Genomic DNA, 12,217 nt, shown 5'->3' on the forward strand with positions numbered 1-12,217 from the left:
AAACTCATAGAAAAAGAGATCACATTTGTGGATATTAGAGGTGGAGGGTAGGGGGAGGGGCAGTTGAAGGAAGTTGATCAAAAGGTACAAACCTCCAGTTACAAGATAAATGAGCACTAGGGATGTGAGGTACACCATGATGATCATAGCGAAAATTGCTGTAGGATTTATAGGAAAGTTATTCAGAGAATAAATCCTAAGAGTTCTCATCACAAGGGAAAAAAATGTTTTTTTCCCCATTTTTCGTTCTTTTTGTTATTCTATCTATAAGAGAGGATGGATGTTAGCTGAACCTGTTGTGGTAGACATTTCATCATATATGTAAATCAAACCACCATACTGTATGCCTTAAACTTATAGAGTGATGTGTGGCAATTATTTCTCAATTAAACTGGGAAAATGTAGACTTAAAAAAAGGAGAGACACCTTGTGGTCACCTCAAGAGATTAAAAAATTATATCCAAAATTATATCCATTAATAAATTATATTAATTATTTAAAATTTTGTCTCAGGTCCAAGAGCTGAGCATGAATTTTTATTGGGGCTACTCCCCTGATCTTCCTGCTTCTCTGTTCTTGCCTATTTCTGATTATAGATGTTAAATGGCACTCTCACTGGTTGTCCTTCTATTTTGTCCCTAAGGACACCAGCTTCAATTAACCATTTCTACAGCTTTCTACGGGCCCTGTCCCTTGACAGTAGCTATTCCAATCTTGCTGGTGATTATAGTAATGGCGCCCCTCCCTACCCCAGCTTCTGACAGTTAAGTTTTATTATGGAGCTTCTATTATTTTGAAGTGCTAGCATCCCTGGTGGTATGAATGAGCCCAAATCTGTGACAGCTTTATCTCTGGGCTGCAAGGAGTGCCACTACAGGACTTCTTAATGGTGCTGGTGCCCCTCTCACCAGTATATAGCTGTGGAGTGTGTATTCTCTGGGCCCTGCTGTAGAACATAATCTCTGGTGGGCCCTCTGGTCTCATGTTATGAAGCCGTTATAACATACTTCTTCCTGTAATGCTTTTATTCCTTCCTCTTCCATCTGCCATGGCAACTCAAGCATTTCAACTTTAGCCTGAGTTATGTCACCTTCTCTAGGTTTCTAAGAGCCACCCTATAGTGAGTTTGCCCCATCCTATGAGGTGGGGGGTAAATCCTTGCAATGGTGTTAAATCCCGCTTTCCAAGGAAGTGCTCAAACTGGCTCTCTCTCTCTCTCTGTCTCTTACATTGCCTTTTACTGTTACCTGCCTTCTTGGTTTCTCATTATCCATATGCAGGGCATCAACAGAACTTCAAAATAACCAGCCAACACCCCCATCTTGTAGGCATTATTCTCCCCATATCTTTCAAATGCCTGGATCATCAGACGAGCAAGCTGTTCCTCTCTACAAGAATGCATTCCCAAGTCACCAGCAGTGAAATAGTTAGCACTCATGGGGTTTCCTTGTGCCGGGAACTCTCTGTTCCCCACATTCCACTCACAATGAGGTCCTACTTGCCAGCCAAGCATGAATGAATGATCCCTAAAACCTAATTTTACCGCCTGCTTTCTTGGACTATTTTTATTTTTTATTTTTTTTTTTTTACCAACTGTGTCACCTGGGTCCTCTGGGTAGCATACACCAAACCAAAATTAGGTGTGCAAAAGATGAGAAGACATCTGTGAAGGATAAAGGGGAAGGGAGTGAGAGTAGGTGGAGAGGGTCTTCAAACCACAAAGCAGGTCTGACACCTGTGAAAGGAGACAAGAAAAGCCCCAGGGCCACAGTGCACTTTGAAGAAAGTCTGTCCAGGCAACTGAGGAGTCCCCAAACAAAGATTGCCCACTAGAGAAATCTTATGTCAGGCAGACATGGCCTAGCTCTAGTACTGCGCTGTGTTAAGTTATTGGCTGGAGCATAAAGCATCCTGATTTAGATTTGTTGTTGTCTTTGTTCCCTGAGAGAAATATAAAGAATTCTACTTATTTATTTTTTTATCTTAGGAATAGAAAACCTGTCAACTAGCACAACAGACAATAAAACATACTTCCCAACTATGTTATGGTTGTTTACATAGAGTGGAGAAGATCGAGGTGACAATAATCTTTTTGAGAGAAATAGTCTTTTGAAAGAGAGAAATCATCCTTTTGTTTCTCAAAGCCATGAAAAGGAATAATAAAACATTGTGTTCATTAAAAAAAAAAAAAGTTATTGGCTGGAAGTTTTCTGCAGGGAGAGTGGCCTCAGTATGAATGTTGCAGATCGGGATCTGGAGGTACAGCTACTAGCTGGAGGTTGTTGGCCAACTCTACTTCTTTTTTTTTTCTTTTAAGTTTATTTATTTATTTTAAGAGACAGTGGGAGAGGAGCAGAGAGAGAAAGAATCCCAAGCAGGCTTTGCACTGTCAGTGCAGAGCCTGACGTGGGGCTGGAACTCACAAACTGTGAGATCATGACCTGAGTCGAAATCAAGAGTTGGACCCCCTTGGGGCACCTGGGTGGCTCAGTCAGTTAAGTGTCCAACTTCGGCTCAGGTTGTGAGCTCATAGTTCATGTGTTCGAGCCCCATGTCGAGCTCTGTGCCGACAGCTAGCTCAGAGCCTGGAGCCTATTTCAGATTCTGTGTCTCCCTCTCTCTCTGACCCTCCCCTGCTCACACTGTGTCTCTCTCTCTGTGAAATAAATTTAAAAAAAAAAAAAGCATTTTTAAAAAAGAGTTGGACCCCCAACCCACTGNAATAAATTTTTAAAAAAAAAAGCATTTTTAAAAAAGAGTTGGACCCCCAACCCACTGAGCCACCCAGGCGCTCCCCTCTTCATTCACTTCTTGAAGGAAGAGCTGAGTGGAACAGCTCCAAAATCAAGTCTAAGTGATGTAAGCAGGAAGGAAAGAAGCCGCCACCAGGAGGCCAGGTGGAAAATGGAATATGAGCCAGCCAAGGAGCTTTGTGGATAAGCATGGCCACATGCAAAGTTTTGTTTACATGTATATGTTTTGTTACATGTATATGCATTGGATGGACTGGTTTACTGTTACAACAGGGCATAAATGGGTCTGTGGATAAATGGGCTAGCAGTAAGAAATGAGTATTGACAAGGAAGGAGGCAAAAAAGTTGACAACAATTTGACACAAGAATTTAGAAGGCATAGCTTTATGGAGCCATTTAATGTAGCAGAAAATCATCCTATAATCCTCAATATACCCAGCGAGCAATCACTCATTATTGGAAGCATCACAGGAAGGATAGTCAGGTTGAATATCATCTGTCCTATGAAGTAAATATGCACTCCTTTATATAGGCACGTTCAAAAAATGTTCAGCAGAATGATTTTTTACATGTCACTTGCTTAAATGGTAACTCCCTTCATTCTACACTTTATGACTTAAAAAGATTGATTTCCCTGCTAGATAGCTGGGTTATACTTTATTATCTTTCAAATATTCATGCCACCTGTTTTGTGGCTTTTTAAAATAACTTTATAGCTACCATTTTTAAAAACTGCATTTTTGAAAGAAAGTGTAATTAGAAAGTGATAGAAAGGCTTTTGTAATTCAGGGTGTGAAGGGAATTCAAATTTCAATGGCAAAATGTAAAACTGGTTTTGTATTATTTACAACACAAGGTTCAAGGGAAATGTTTGTGGCTTACATATTTAAAACTTTCAAAATATCTTTCATAACCTTGGAAATAAAAATAAAGTTAGAGCTTATAAATTATTTAAAGACATGGTTAGAGTATAACAAAAGCAAAATCTATGTAAGTGACACTTCCTGGTGGCTGAAATGAAAATGAGAAAAGTCATTTGTATTAAGTAACTTCATTTAATTTTGGTACTCACAGGCACTGTCCTTTACAGCATAAAGTTAGATGTGAGGCTATTACTTGCCATTAAATTTTAATCAACAAAAGCATTTATCTCACTGTTACTATGGGCACCACGGTATCTGGTTCAGCATCGACTGATTCATGTTACTCATCATTCTTACCACTATTATATATTTATATAGAAGTAATAATATTTATAATACTATGCCTAGTATTACTACATCAGTACTTTCACATTCCCCTAGGTGGCTAAATGCAATAAGAAAAGCAGGGAATTTAGGGGTGCCAGAGTAGCTTGGTCAGTTAAGTGTCCAACTTCAGCTCAGGTCATGATCTCACAATTTGTGGGTTTGAGCCTCACATCAATCCCTTCTCTCTCTGCCCCTCCGCTGCTTGTGCATGCATGCACTCTGTCAAAAATAAATCAACATTTCTGAAAAAAATTAAAACAACATAAAGAAAAGCAAAGCAGGGAATTTGGTGACAGACCTGGGTTTGAATGCTAAATCTGCCTCACGCTAGCTGGATGACTTCTCTTTGTTATGTCAGTTGCCTAACTTGTAACATGGGTATAATAACACCCACTTCACGCGGTGGTTGTGGGGATTCAGTATGTGTAAATCACCTATGTGGACCACAGTTTTTAATGTTCTGCTAAATCTCCTTACTATTAGAGGCTGATCTTTCTGCTTCATGGAGAAAATTAGAATCTCACCAGCTCTTTTTCATAGATTTGTTTCTTGTCCCTTTACCACTTTCTTGAAGTTGCTCCCCTTCAAAGACATCAACAGCTTCCTAGCTGCCAAATCCAATTATCTCCATTTCAGTCCTCCTTCTGTTTGCCCTCTCTGCTGCATTAGCAAGTTGACCACTCTCCTTGAAACATTTCGCTTTATTGCCGTCTCTGAAGCCCGTCTTTCTAGTTCACTTCCCGTCTTCTTTCTTTCTTGCTTGCTGATTTTGGGGTTCTTTTATAGCTGGCATATCGTGAAACGCACGGTCAATAGCAGAAAGCAGTGGTGAGTTGGTTCAGCTTGTGATTCGAGAAGGAAGCCAAGAAAACCAAGGCCAATACTGTGAAGCCAAGGAGGGGATGTGCCAGAAGCTGTAGCAGAGAGCTGGAGCCAAGAATCAGGAGCTAGAGATCGCCACTAAGGTAACTGCAGATGAGAAAACACAGAGAAATGCCTCATGTGATACAACCATGTTTGCTGGACATCCTTTTCATTTTTATGAGGCACTATTTTTGCAGGTGGAGCATGTAAATAGTCGAAGCAGTATCTTAACAGGACTTCCTAGTACCTTCCACTTTCTTTCCTTTTGGGCTTATAAATGTTATCCCTCAAGTCCTATTTCTTGGACTTCTCTTTCAATACACACTCAGCCTGGATGATCTCATCCAGTCTCATTTTAACTACCTGGCTCTCTTACAAGTTTTAGACCTTCTAATGGGTATATTTATCTGGATGTCTCGCAGGATTTGAAGCTTCGATGCCTATATTGAGCTTGGTATCTTCTTAAACTGTTCCCTCCTTCATTTGTGGCATCATCTCCATCCAATCTCTCATATTAGAAACCATGATGTCTTTCTTAAATTCTTTGTCTTTGCTGACATCTAGTAAATTAGCAAGACTTCTAAAAATAATGAGAATTTACTACTACTACTGCTGCTGCTGCTGCTGCTACTGCTGCTGCTGCTGCTGCTGCTACTATTGCCTTGTTAGCTTGCCCTGGAGCTAAGCACTCTGCTAAGCCTTTTATATACGTTACCTCATCTAATCCTCATAATAGCCTTTAATAATACCCTGTGGGTGCTGTTATTATCTCCGTTTTAGAGATGAAAAGTCTGAGGCTCAGCATATTTGAATTATTCTCTCATGTTTTAAATAGCTTGCTCCAGATACACAGAATTGAATCCAGGTATTTTAACTCCAGATCCTGCTTTCTCCATCACTATATTCTGCTTGTACTTTGCTCTCTTGCGTTTCTCTCAAAAAAGTCTCACAAATCTAGCCCCTCCTTCAGCTACAGTTACACAGGTTCACATACCTGAGCTCCAAAAGCTGATGGATTTGCGTTGGAATCCTGGAGCCCCTAACTACTGTGTGACTCTGGACCAGTTACCTTCTCTGACTTTGATTCCTCACTGGCAAACAGGTATGTACTAGCTACATTACAGGTTGACGATAGGGTTTAAAATTAAATAATACAAAGAAAAAATAAGGAATGTGGCATAGGCATAGGTAACCTATGTAAAGCTCTATACACTTAATACATATAAGTTACCCTATGCTTATTTCCATCTGTTACTGTTACTACTCGACTTGAGCATAAACCCATAAAGGTTTTTACTTTGTTTCAAAAGATTTCTAACTGGTCTCCCTGACCTAAGACCTGCTAAATTCATTCTCTCAGTTGTTGTCAGAATTATTTTTCCTAAAGCTGTATCTGATCATGTCATGCCCCTAAGGAGCCTCTAATAACGCTTTTCTCTGTGAGTTTGTCTTTTGTGCCATATTAAAGCATTGGAATCAACTTCTTAAAATGGAATGACACCTGCTATCATTCTCACTTATTTTCCACCACTCTCACACAAGTAGCACAGCTTTCATTAACACCAAACTTATTATTTCATGTTTATGCCAGCTCCTTTGATGCGTTTGGGTCTCTTTCTGTTCCCTGTTTCAGTACTTACCCTTTGGCATCTAGAAAACTCCTTCTTATCCTTCAAGACCCAGTTCCTCATGGTACCTTCCCCTAAGTCAAAATCAAACACCCCTCTGTGCTAATAAGAGTATATTTAGTCATAGTATTTATCATGCCAAATTTGCAGTTACTGAGTTGAAATTACTTTCCCTAGGGAAAAGACCATTTCCAAATAAAAACTCATCGAATTTGGTGTGTTTGTACAGTATCTGGTACATTGCAGGCAATCACTGTATGTCATTGAATGAATAAATGACAAAACTTTCTTACTAAATTTACAAAGCCTTACAAAAATAGGGGTGCCTGGGTGGCTCAGGCAGTTGAACATTCAACTCTTGATTTTGGCTCAGGTTATGATCCTAGGGCCTGTGATTGAGCCCTGCATTGGGTTCCCTGCTGAGTGTGGAGCCTGCTTAAGAGTCTTTCTCTCTCTCTCTCTCTCTCTCTCTCCCTCCCCCCCCTCTTCCCTTCCCTCTCTTCCCCTCCCTCTCCCCCCTCCCCTGCTCGTGCTCTTTCTCTCTCAAAATAAAACAAATATTTAAAAATATACATGTACAAAAATAACCTCCAAAAGTTTTGAAAATAAGGGCAAAACTGAGCACTGAACATGTTTTAAGAACAAGGTAATTATATAGATCATGATAATCACCTGTGGCTATTGGTAAATACGTTGCAGCTTGATAATTATACTCCACTTCGGGTTCAGATTAGAATGTTCCTCTAATTTGCCACAGAAGCTGCTATTTGAAGAGGCTAAAACCTGGGATGAGAGGACCTCTTTGAATTGTAGTAGCACTTCCAAGTCTTTGCAGTTTCCATCCATTTGTCTCATGTGGTAATAATAACCAATTCAGTTAAATAATTCAAAATGAGTAAGTTCTGTTATTTCTCTGAATTCCTTGGAAGCAGTTGAGCCAAAGTAATGAGGAAAATCATTGATTTGAAAACTAGAGCAGTATTCATCAAAATGTGAATAATGACTCATTAACGGCACATGATATCAATTTAGTGGTTCCCCCCCAGCAATTAAAAAGAAGGAACAGAATAGAAAATGCTACAGCATGCTGCATCAGGTATGAGTATGTTATTTTATAAAGTTTATTTTTGTTATAGTTATACGTGTGTGTGTGTGTGTGCGTGTGCGTGTGCACGCACACATGGGCATGTATGGGTGTGTTTACTGGGTTGTGATGTAAAATGTATTTCCCACTATGGCATTTATTTCCCACTAGACTGGGAAGTTTGAAAGTCACCACCCTATAGGACACAGCAATATTGTTCAAGGAGTTGGATCATGTCCAAGTACCCACTTAATAAAATTGGTTTAAATTTGATAACATTGTAATCATGCCCCACTTGGGGTGCCCAAACTGTAATTATATAATCATACTTCCAAAAGCATAATCAATACCTCATTCATTCAGCAGACTTGGCTTCAAATAACGTTTAATTATTTCCAAAGTCAAACCCATCTCTGAAAGATGCATGCTCACCACTACAGAAACTATGCCAAAAAATTTGCCATAGATTCTGAAGTCAATACCAAAAAAGTAGTTTGAAAAATATTTTCAGCAAAAGCAACATAACTAAAATTAGACTCAGAGCACTGTTTTCCAGGACTACTTCTGAAGTTTCTGTTTGCATGTGTATCACAAATTTAATTATAATCATTGTATAATTTTCTTCCAATGAGACTGAGAAAAGTTTTCACACAGAAAACTTATTTTATTATTTTTGTGTCCCAGTGCCCGTGTGTATGTGTGTATTCTAGAACATAAGAGGCATTTAATAAGTGTTAGGAAGATAGAACTCATTTGGATATATACATGTTCTGAAACGTAAATGAATGACTCAAGGTCAGAGCACATGCTAAGGCTATTCATGCTTTAAAGAATATACTTTAAAGAATCTCAGGGCACCTGGGTGGCTCAGTTGGTTAAGTGTCCAACTTCAGCTTAGGTCATGATCTCACAGTTCATGAGGTCGAGCCTGCACTGAGTTCTGTGCTGACAGCTCAGAGCCTGGAGCCTGCTTTGGATTCTGTGTCTCCCTCTCTCTCTGCCCTTCCTTCCCCTCTTTCTCAAAAATAAAATAAACATTAAAGAAATTTTTAAAAAGAATATATTTCTAGTCTTGCAACCTCAAAACAGGGCCTTATTGGAATTTAAAATTCATAACATTTTAAATCAAAGGAATAAAATTTAAAACAAAATGAGATATTATTCTGATATCAAATTATCCTGAATGCAAGTAGAGAAATGAACACTCTCAGGCAATGTGTGTGATAGGGAAAACTGAAGAAGGTAGTTGGGAAATACACATCAAAAATCTGTAAGTATACTTATTCTATGATGAAGAAATTTTGCTTCTAGTTCTTTTTCTATGGCAAATTAAGAATCTGATAACATAGATGCAAGGATATTAATGTCAGGGCTTTTAACAATAGATAAAGATGTCTAATATTAAGAAATTAGGCATAAATTATGGTGATTCTCACAATAGAACAATACGTAGCCATGGAAAATAATGTTCAATTATATTGGCAAAGAAGAAGGCTCAGAAATATGTACTGTAAAAAAACAGGTAATAAAGCTATAAACTGTAAAATATCATTTCAAACATTTATTTTATTTTTTAAAGTGTATTTATTTATTTTGAGGATGAGTGCAAGTGGGGGAGAGGCAGAGAGAGAGGGAGAGAGAGAGAATCCAAGCAGGCTCTGCACTATCAGCCTGAGGGGGAGCTGCAACCCACAAACCATGAGACAGTGACCTGAGCAGAAGTCAAATGCTTAACTGACTGAACCACCTAGGCACCCCTCATTTTAAATATTTATGAGGTTAAATTCACATAACATAATGAAACGTTTTACAGTGAACAATTCAGTGGCTGTTTAGTACCTTCACATTATTGGCCAACAACCACCTCTGTCTAGTTCCAAAACGTTTTCATCACCCCAAAAGGAAACTGTACCCATTAAGCAGTCCTCCTTCCTTCAATCCCTGGTAATCATTAATCTGCATTATGTCTTCTATGGATTTACTTATTCTGGATATTTCATACACATGGATCATACCTATGTGACCTTTTGTTGCTTCACTTAGCTTAATGTTCTGTCTTTTAAAAATAATTTTAAAAATATGTGTTTACTTGGGGCGCCTGGGTGGCTTAGTCGGTTAAGCATCTGACTTTCGCTTAGGTCATGATCTCATGCTTCGTGGGTTCGAGCCCCGCGTCAGGCTCTGTGCTGACTGCCAGCTCAGAGCCTGGAGCCTATTTCGGAGTCTGTGACTCCCTCTCTCTCTGACCCTCCCCTGCTCACGCTGTCTCTCTCTCTCTCCTAGAAATAAATAAAACATTAAAAAAAAATATTTACTTACTTTTGAGACACACACACACACACACACACACACACACACAGAATGTAAGCAAGGGAGGGTCAGAGAGAGAGGGAGACACAGAATCCNTCTCTCCTAGAAATAAATAAAACATTTAAAAAAATATATTTACTTACTTTTGAGACACACACACACACACACACACACAGAATGTGAGCAAGGGAGGGGCAGAGAGAGAGGGAGACACAGAATCCGAAGCAGTCTCCAGGCTCTGAGCCATCAGCACAGAACCTGATGCGGGGCTCAAACTCACGAACCATAGGATCATGACCTGAGCCGAAGTCCGATGCTTAACCAACAGAACCACTCTGGTGCCCCTTAATATTCTGTCTAATAGCAGTACTAGTCCTTCTTATGGCTGAATAATATTCCTTGCATGTATATACCACAATTTATCTGTTCATGGGTAGATGCACATTTAGGTTGTTTCCACCCTTTGGCTATTGGAAATAGTTTTGCTATGAACATGAGTATACTGCAGAATCATTTAAATGATCTAACCACCAACTGGTAGAGAATAACTTCAGGAATATTAAGGGTCATTACTTTGGGATTACAGGGGAATCTTTTTATATTATTAAGAACATTGCGCTTTAGAATTAAGCAGACTAGACTCCATTTCTTCATGTGTAAAGTGGGGAAATAGAACCTAAACCAAAACTGCGTTATTGTGAAGATGAGATGAAATCTATGTAAAGGACTTAGAACTATGTGGAGGTACAGTGTAAGAACTGAATACACAGTATTTTGTAATCCTTTGTTTTTCCATATCTAAAATATGTTCCCCTAACAGAATAACACTGGTGTTAAACAGGGTTTATTTGTTTTACAGATAAATTTGCATGCTACACATTTAAGATGCATAGTCCTCTCTGCTGATACTCATTTGAGCTGGTGCCAAAGGGTGCTGATGGTTTGATCTGATAACATCACTTTGACGGAGTCTAGTTCTACAATGTAACTCTGCAAGTTTCAATTAGGGCATTCTCCAGTCCCCTGCCATAACTCCTCTTCCATGTTAGTCTTTGTTTCAGGATCGTTTTATAATGTTGCACATGCAACCATCTAGGCTTTTTACATTTTAATACTTTACCACAGGGAACGGTGAAGAGCAGTCTTTCTGGTGCGTGGCTAGGAACATGCTTTGCTATCAGGTTTTTCCAAATGTATAAAATCTCCTCCAGAATATCTCTGTACTACCTAGAAAATCTCAAATTTTATTTTTCATCGTGAACTCAAACTTCTTTGCCAAATATGCACATCTTGAGCACGTAAGGTTGAGGTCCGGGAGCCTGCAGGGCACCTCCCCGGGTTTGGGGAGCCCCAACTGGCATCTGCAGCCACCGAGCCTCCCCAACGCGGGAGTTTTGAGGAGAGCCCGGGGACAGCTGGGCGTCANCCCGGGCTCCGCGCCCAGCGCGCTGCACCCCGAGGAGGTCGCCGCGCGGCTGCAGCGGATGCATCGGGAGCTGAGCAACCGCAGGAAAATCCTGGTGAAAAACCTGCCCCAGGACAGCAACTGCCAGGTACGAAGCTAGGACGTTGAGGCGGCCCGTCCCGGGGACATCGGGGCAGGGCTTCCAAGGGAAGCTGCGCGGAGGTGTCCGAGCGGGTGCCCGGCGCCTTGGAACGGTCGGGGGAAGGAGGGCGTCGCTGCCGAGTTAGAACCGTCCGTCGATTTTGCAAAGCCCACGGGCTTCTGAGCCTGCGCCCCCCTCTGCCGGGTCGCACGGTAGGAAACTGAGGCTCCGAGAAGCAAAGCAGCTGGTCCAAGGTCACGGGAATCGGGGGCGGCTGCCTTTCGTTCGCCCCGCTCCTTCCTTCCCCTGTGGCCCTTGGGTGAGGGTAGAGAGAGAAGTCGGTGAAATAGTAGGGGAAAGGAAGTGGAGTGGAAGTGAGCCGAGGAGCACAGTTTTGGGGGACCAAGTTTTCGGGGCCACCTTGAGAGGGACGGAGGGTTCCCCCCTAGGGTCCTCCGGCCTTGGGCGTGCCATGGGGGGGCGGGGTCATGAGAGAGCTGAAAGTGAGTTTTGCTATTGCAGAAGCACTTGCCCAAGTTTGTATGAAAGAACACAGCCCTCCACCCCCACCCCCGGTTTACCAGGGCCCCGGAATGGAGAGGTTTATCGCTGCGCTTTGGGGAACCTTGCGTCCACCTTCTGTCATGTCAAGTCCTGGAGGATTTGTTACTTAGCGACTCTAAGGAAGCTTAAAGAGGCTACTTTGTGTCTTTGATCCAGATTTACTGTTGCTTTAAGATTAGAAACTCTGCATCTCTTTGCCCCACCCACACACCCATGT

The 12,217-nt window shown here is 40.9% G+C and overlaps 1 protein-coding gene across 1 annotated transcript in view; it reads left to right on the forward strand.

Annotated features, from left to right (window-relative positions):
- Positions 1 to 7,579: 7,579 nt before the first annotated feature.
- RAVER2 (ribonucleoprotein, PTB binding 2) overlaps positions 7,580 to 12,217 on the forward strand; it is a 90,222-nt gene continuing 85,584 nt past the window's right edge. Inside the window, exons 1-2 of the mRNA XM_077766124.1 lie at positions 7,580 to 7,591; positions 11,101 to 11,442. Coding sequence (XP_077622250.1) covers positions 7,580 to 7,591; positions 11,101 to 11,442 — 354 coding nt within the window. The remainder of the gene's footprint in view (positions 7,592 to 11,100; positions 11,443 to 12,217) is intronic.

Source organism: Crocuta crocuta, unplaced genomic scaffold, assembly GCF_008692635.1.
Source record: "Crocuta crocuta isolate KB4526 unplaced genomic scaffold, BGI_CrCroc_1.0 scaffold155, whole genome shotgun sequence".
Taxonomy (NCBI): domain Eukaryota; kingdom Metazoa; phylum Chordata; class Mammalia; order Carnivora; family Hyaenidae; genus Crocuta; species Crocuta crocuta.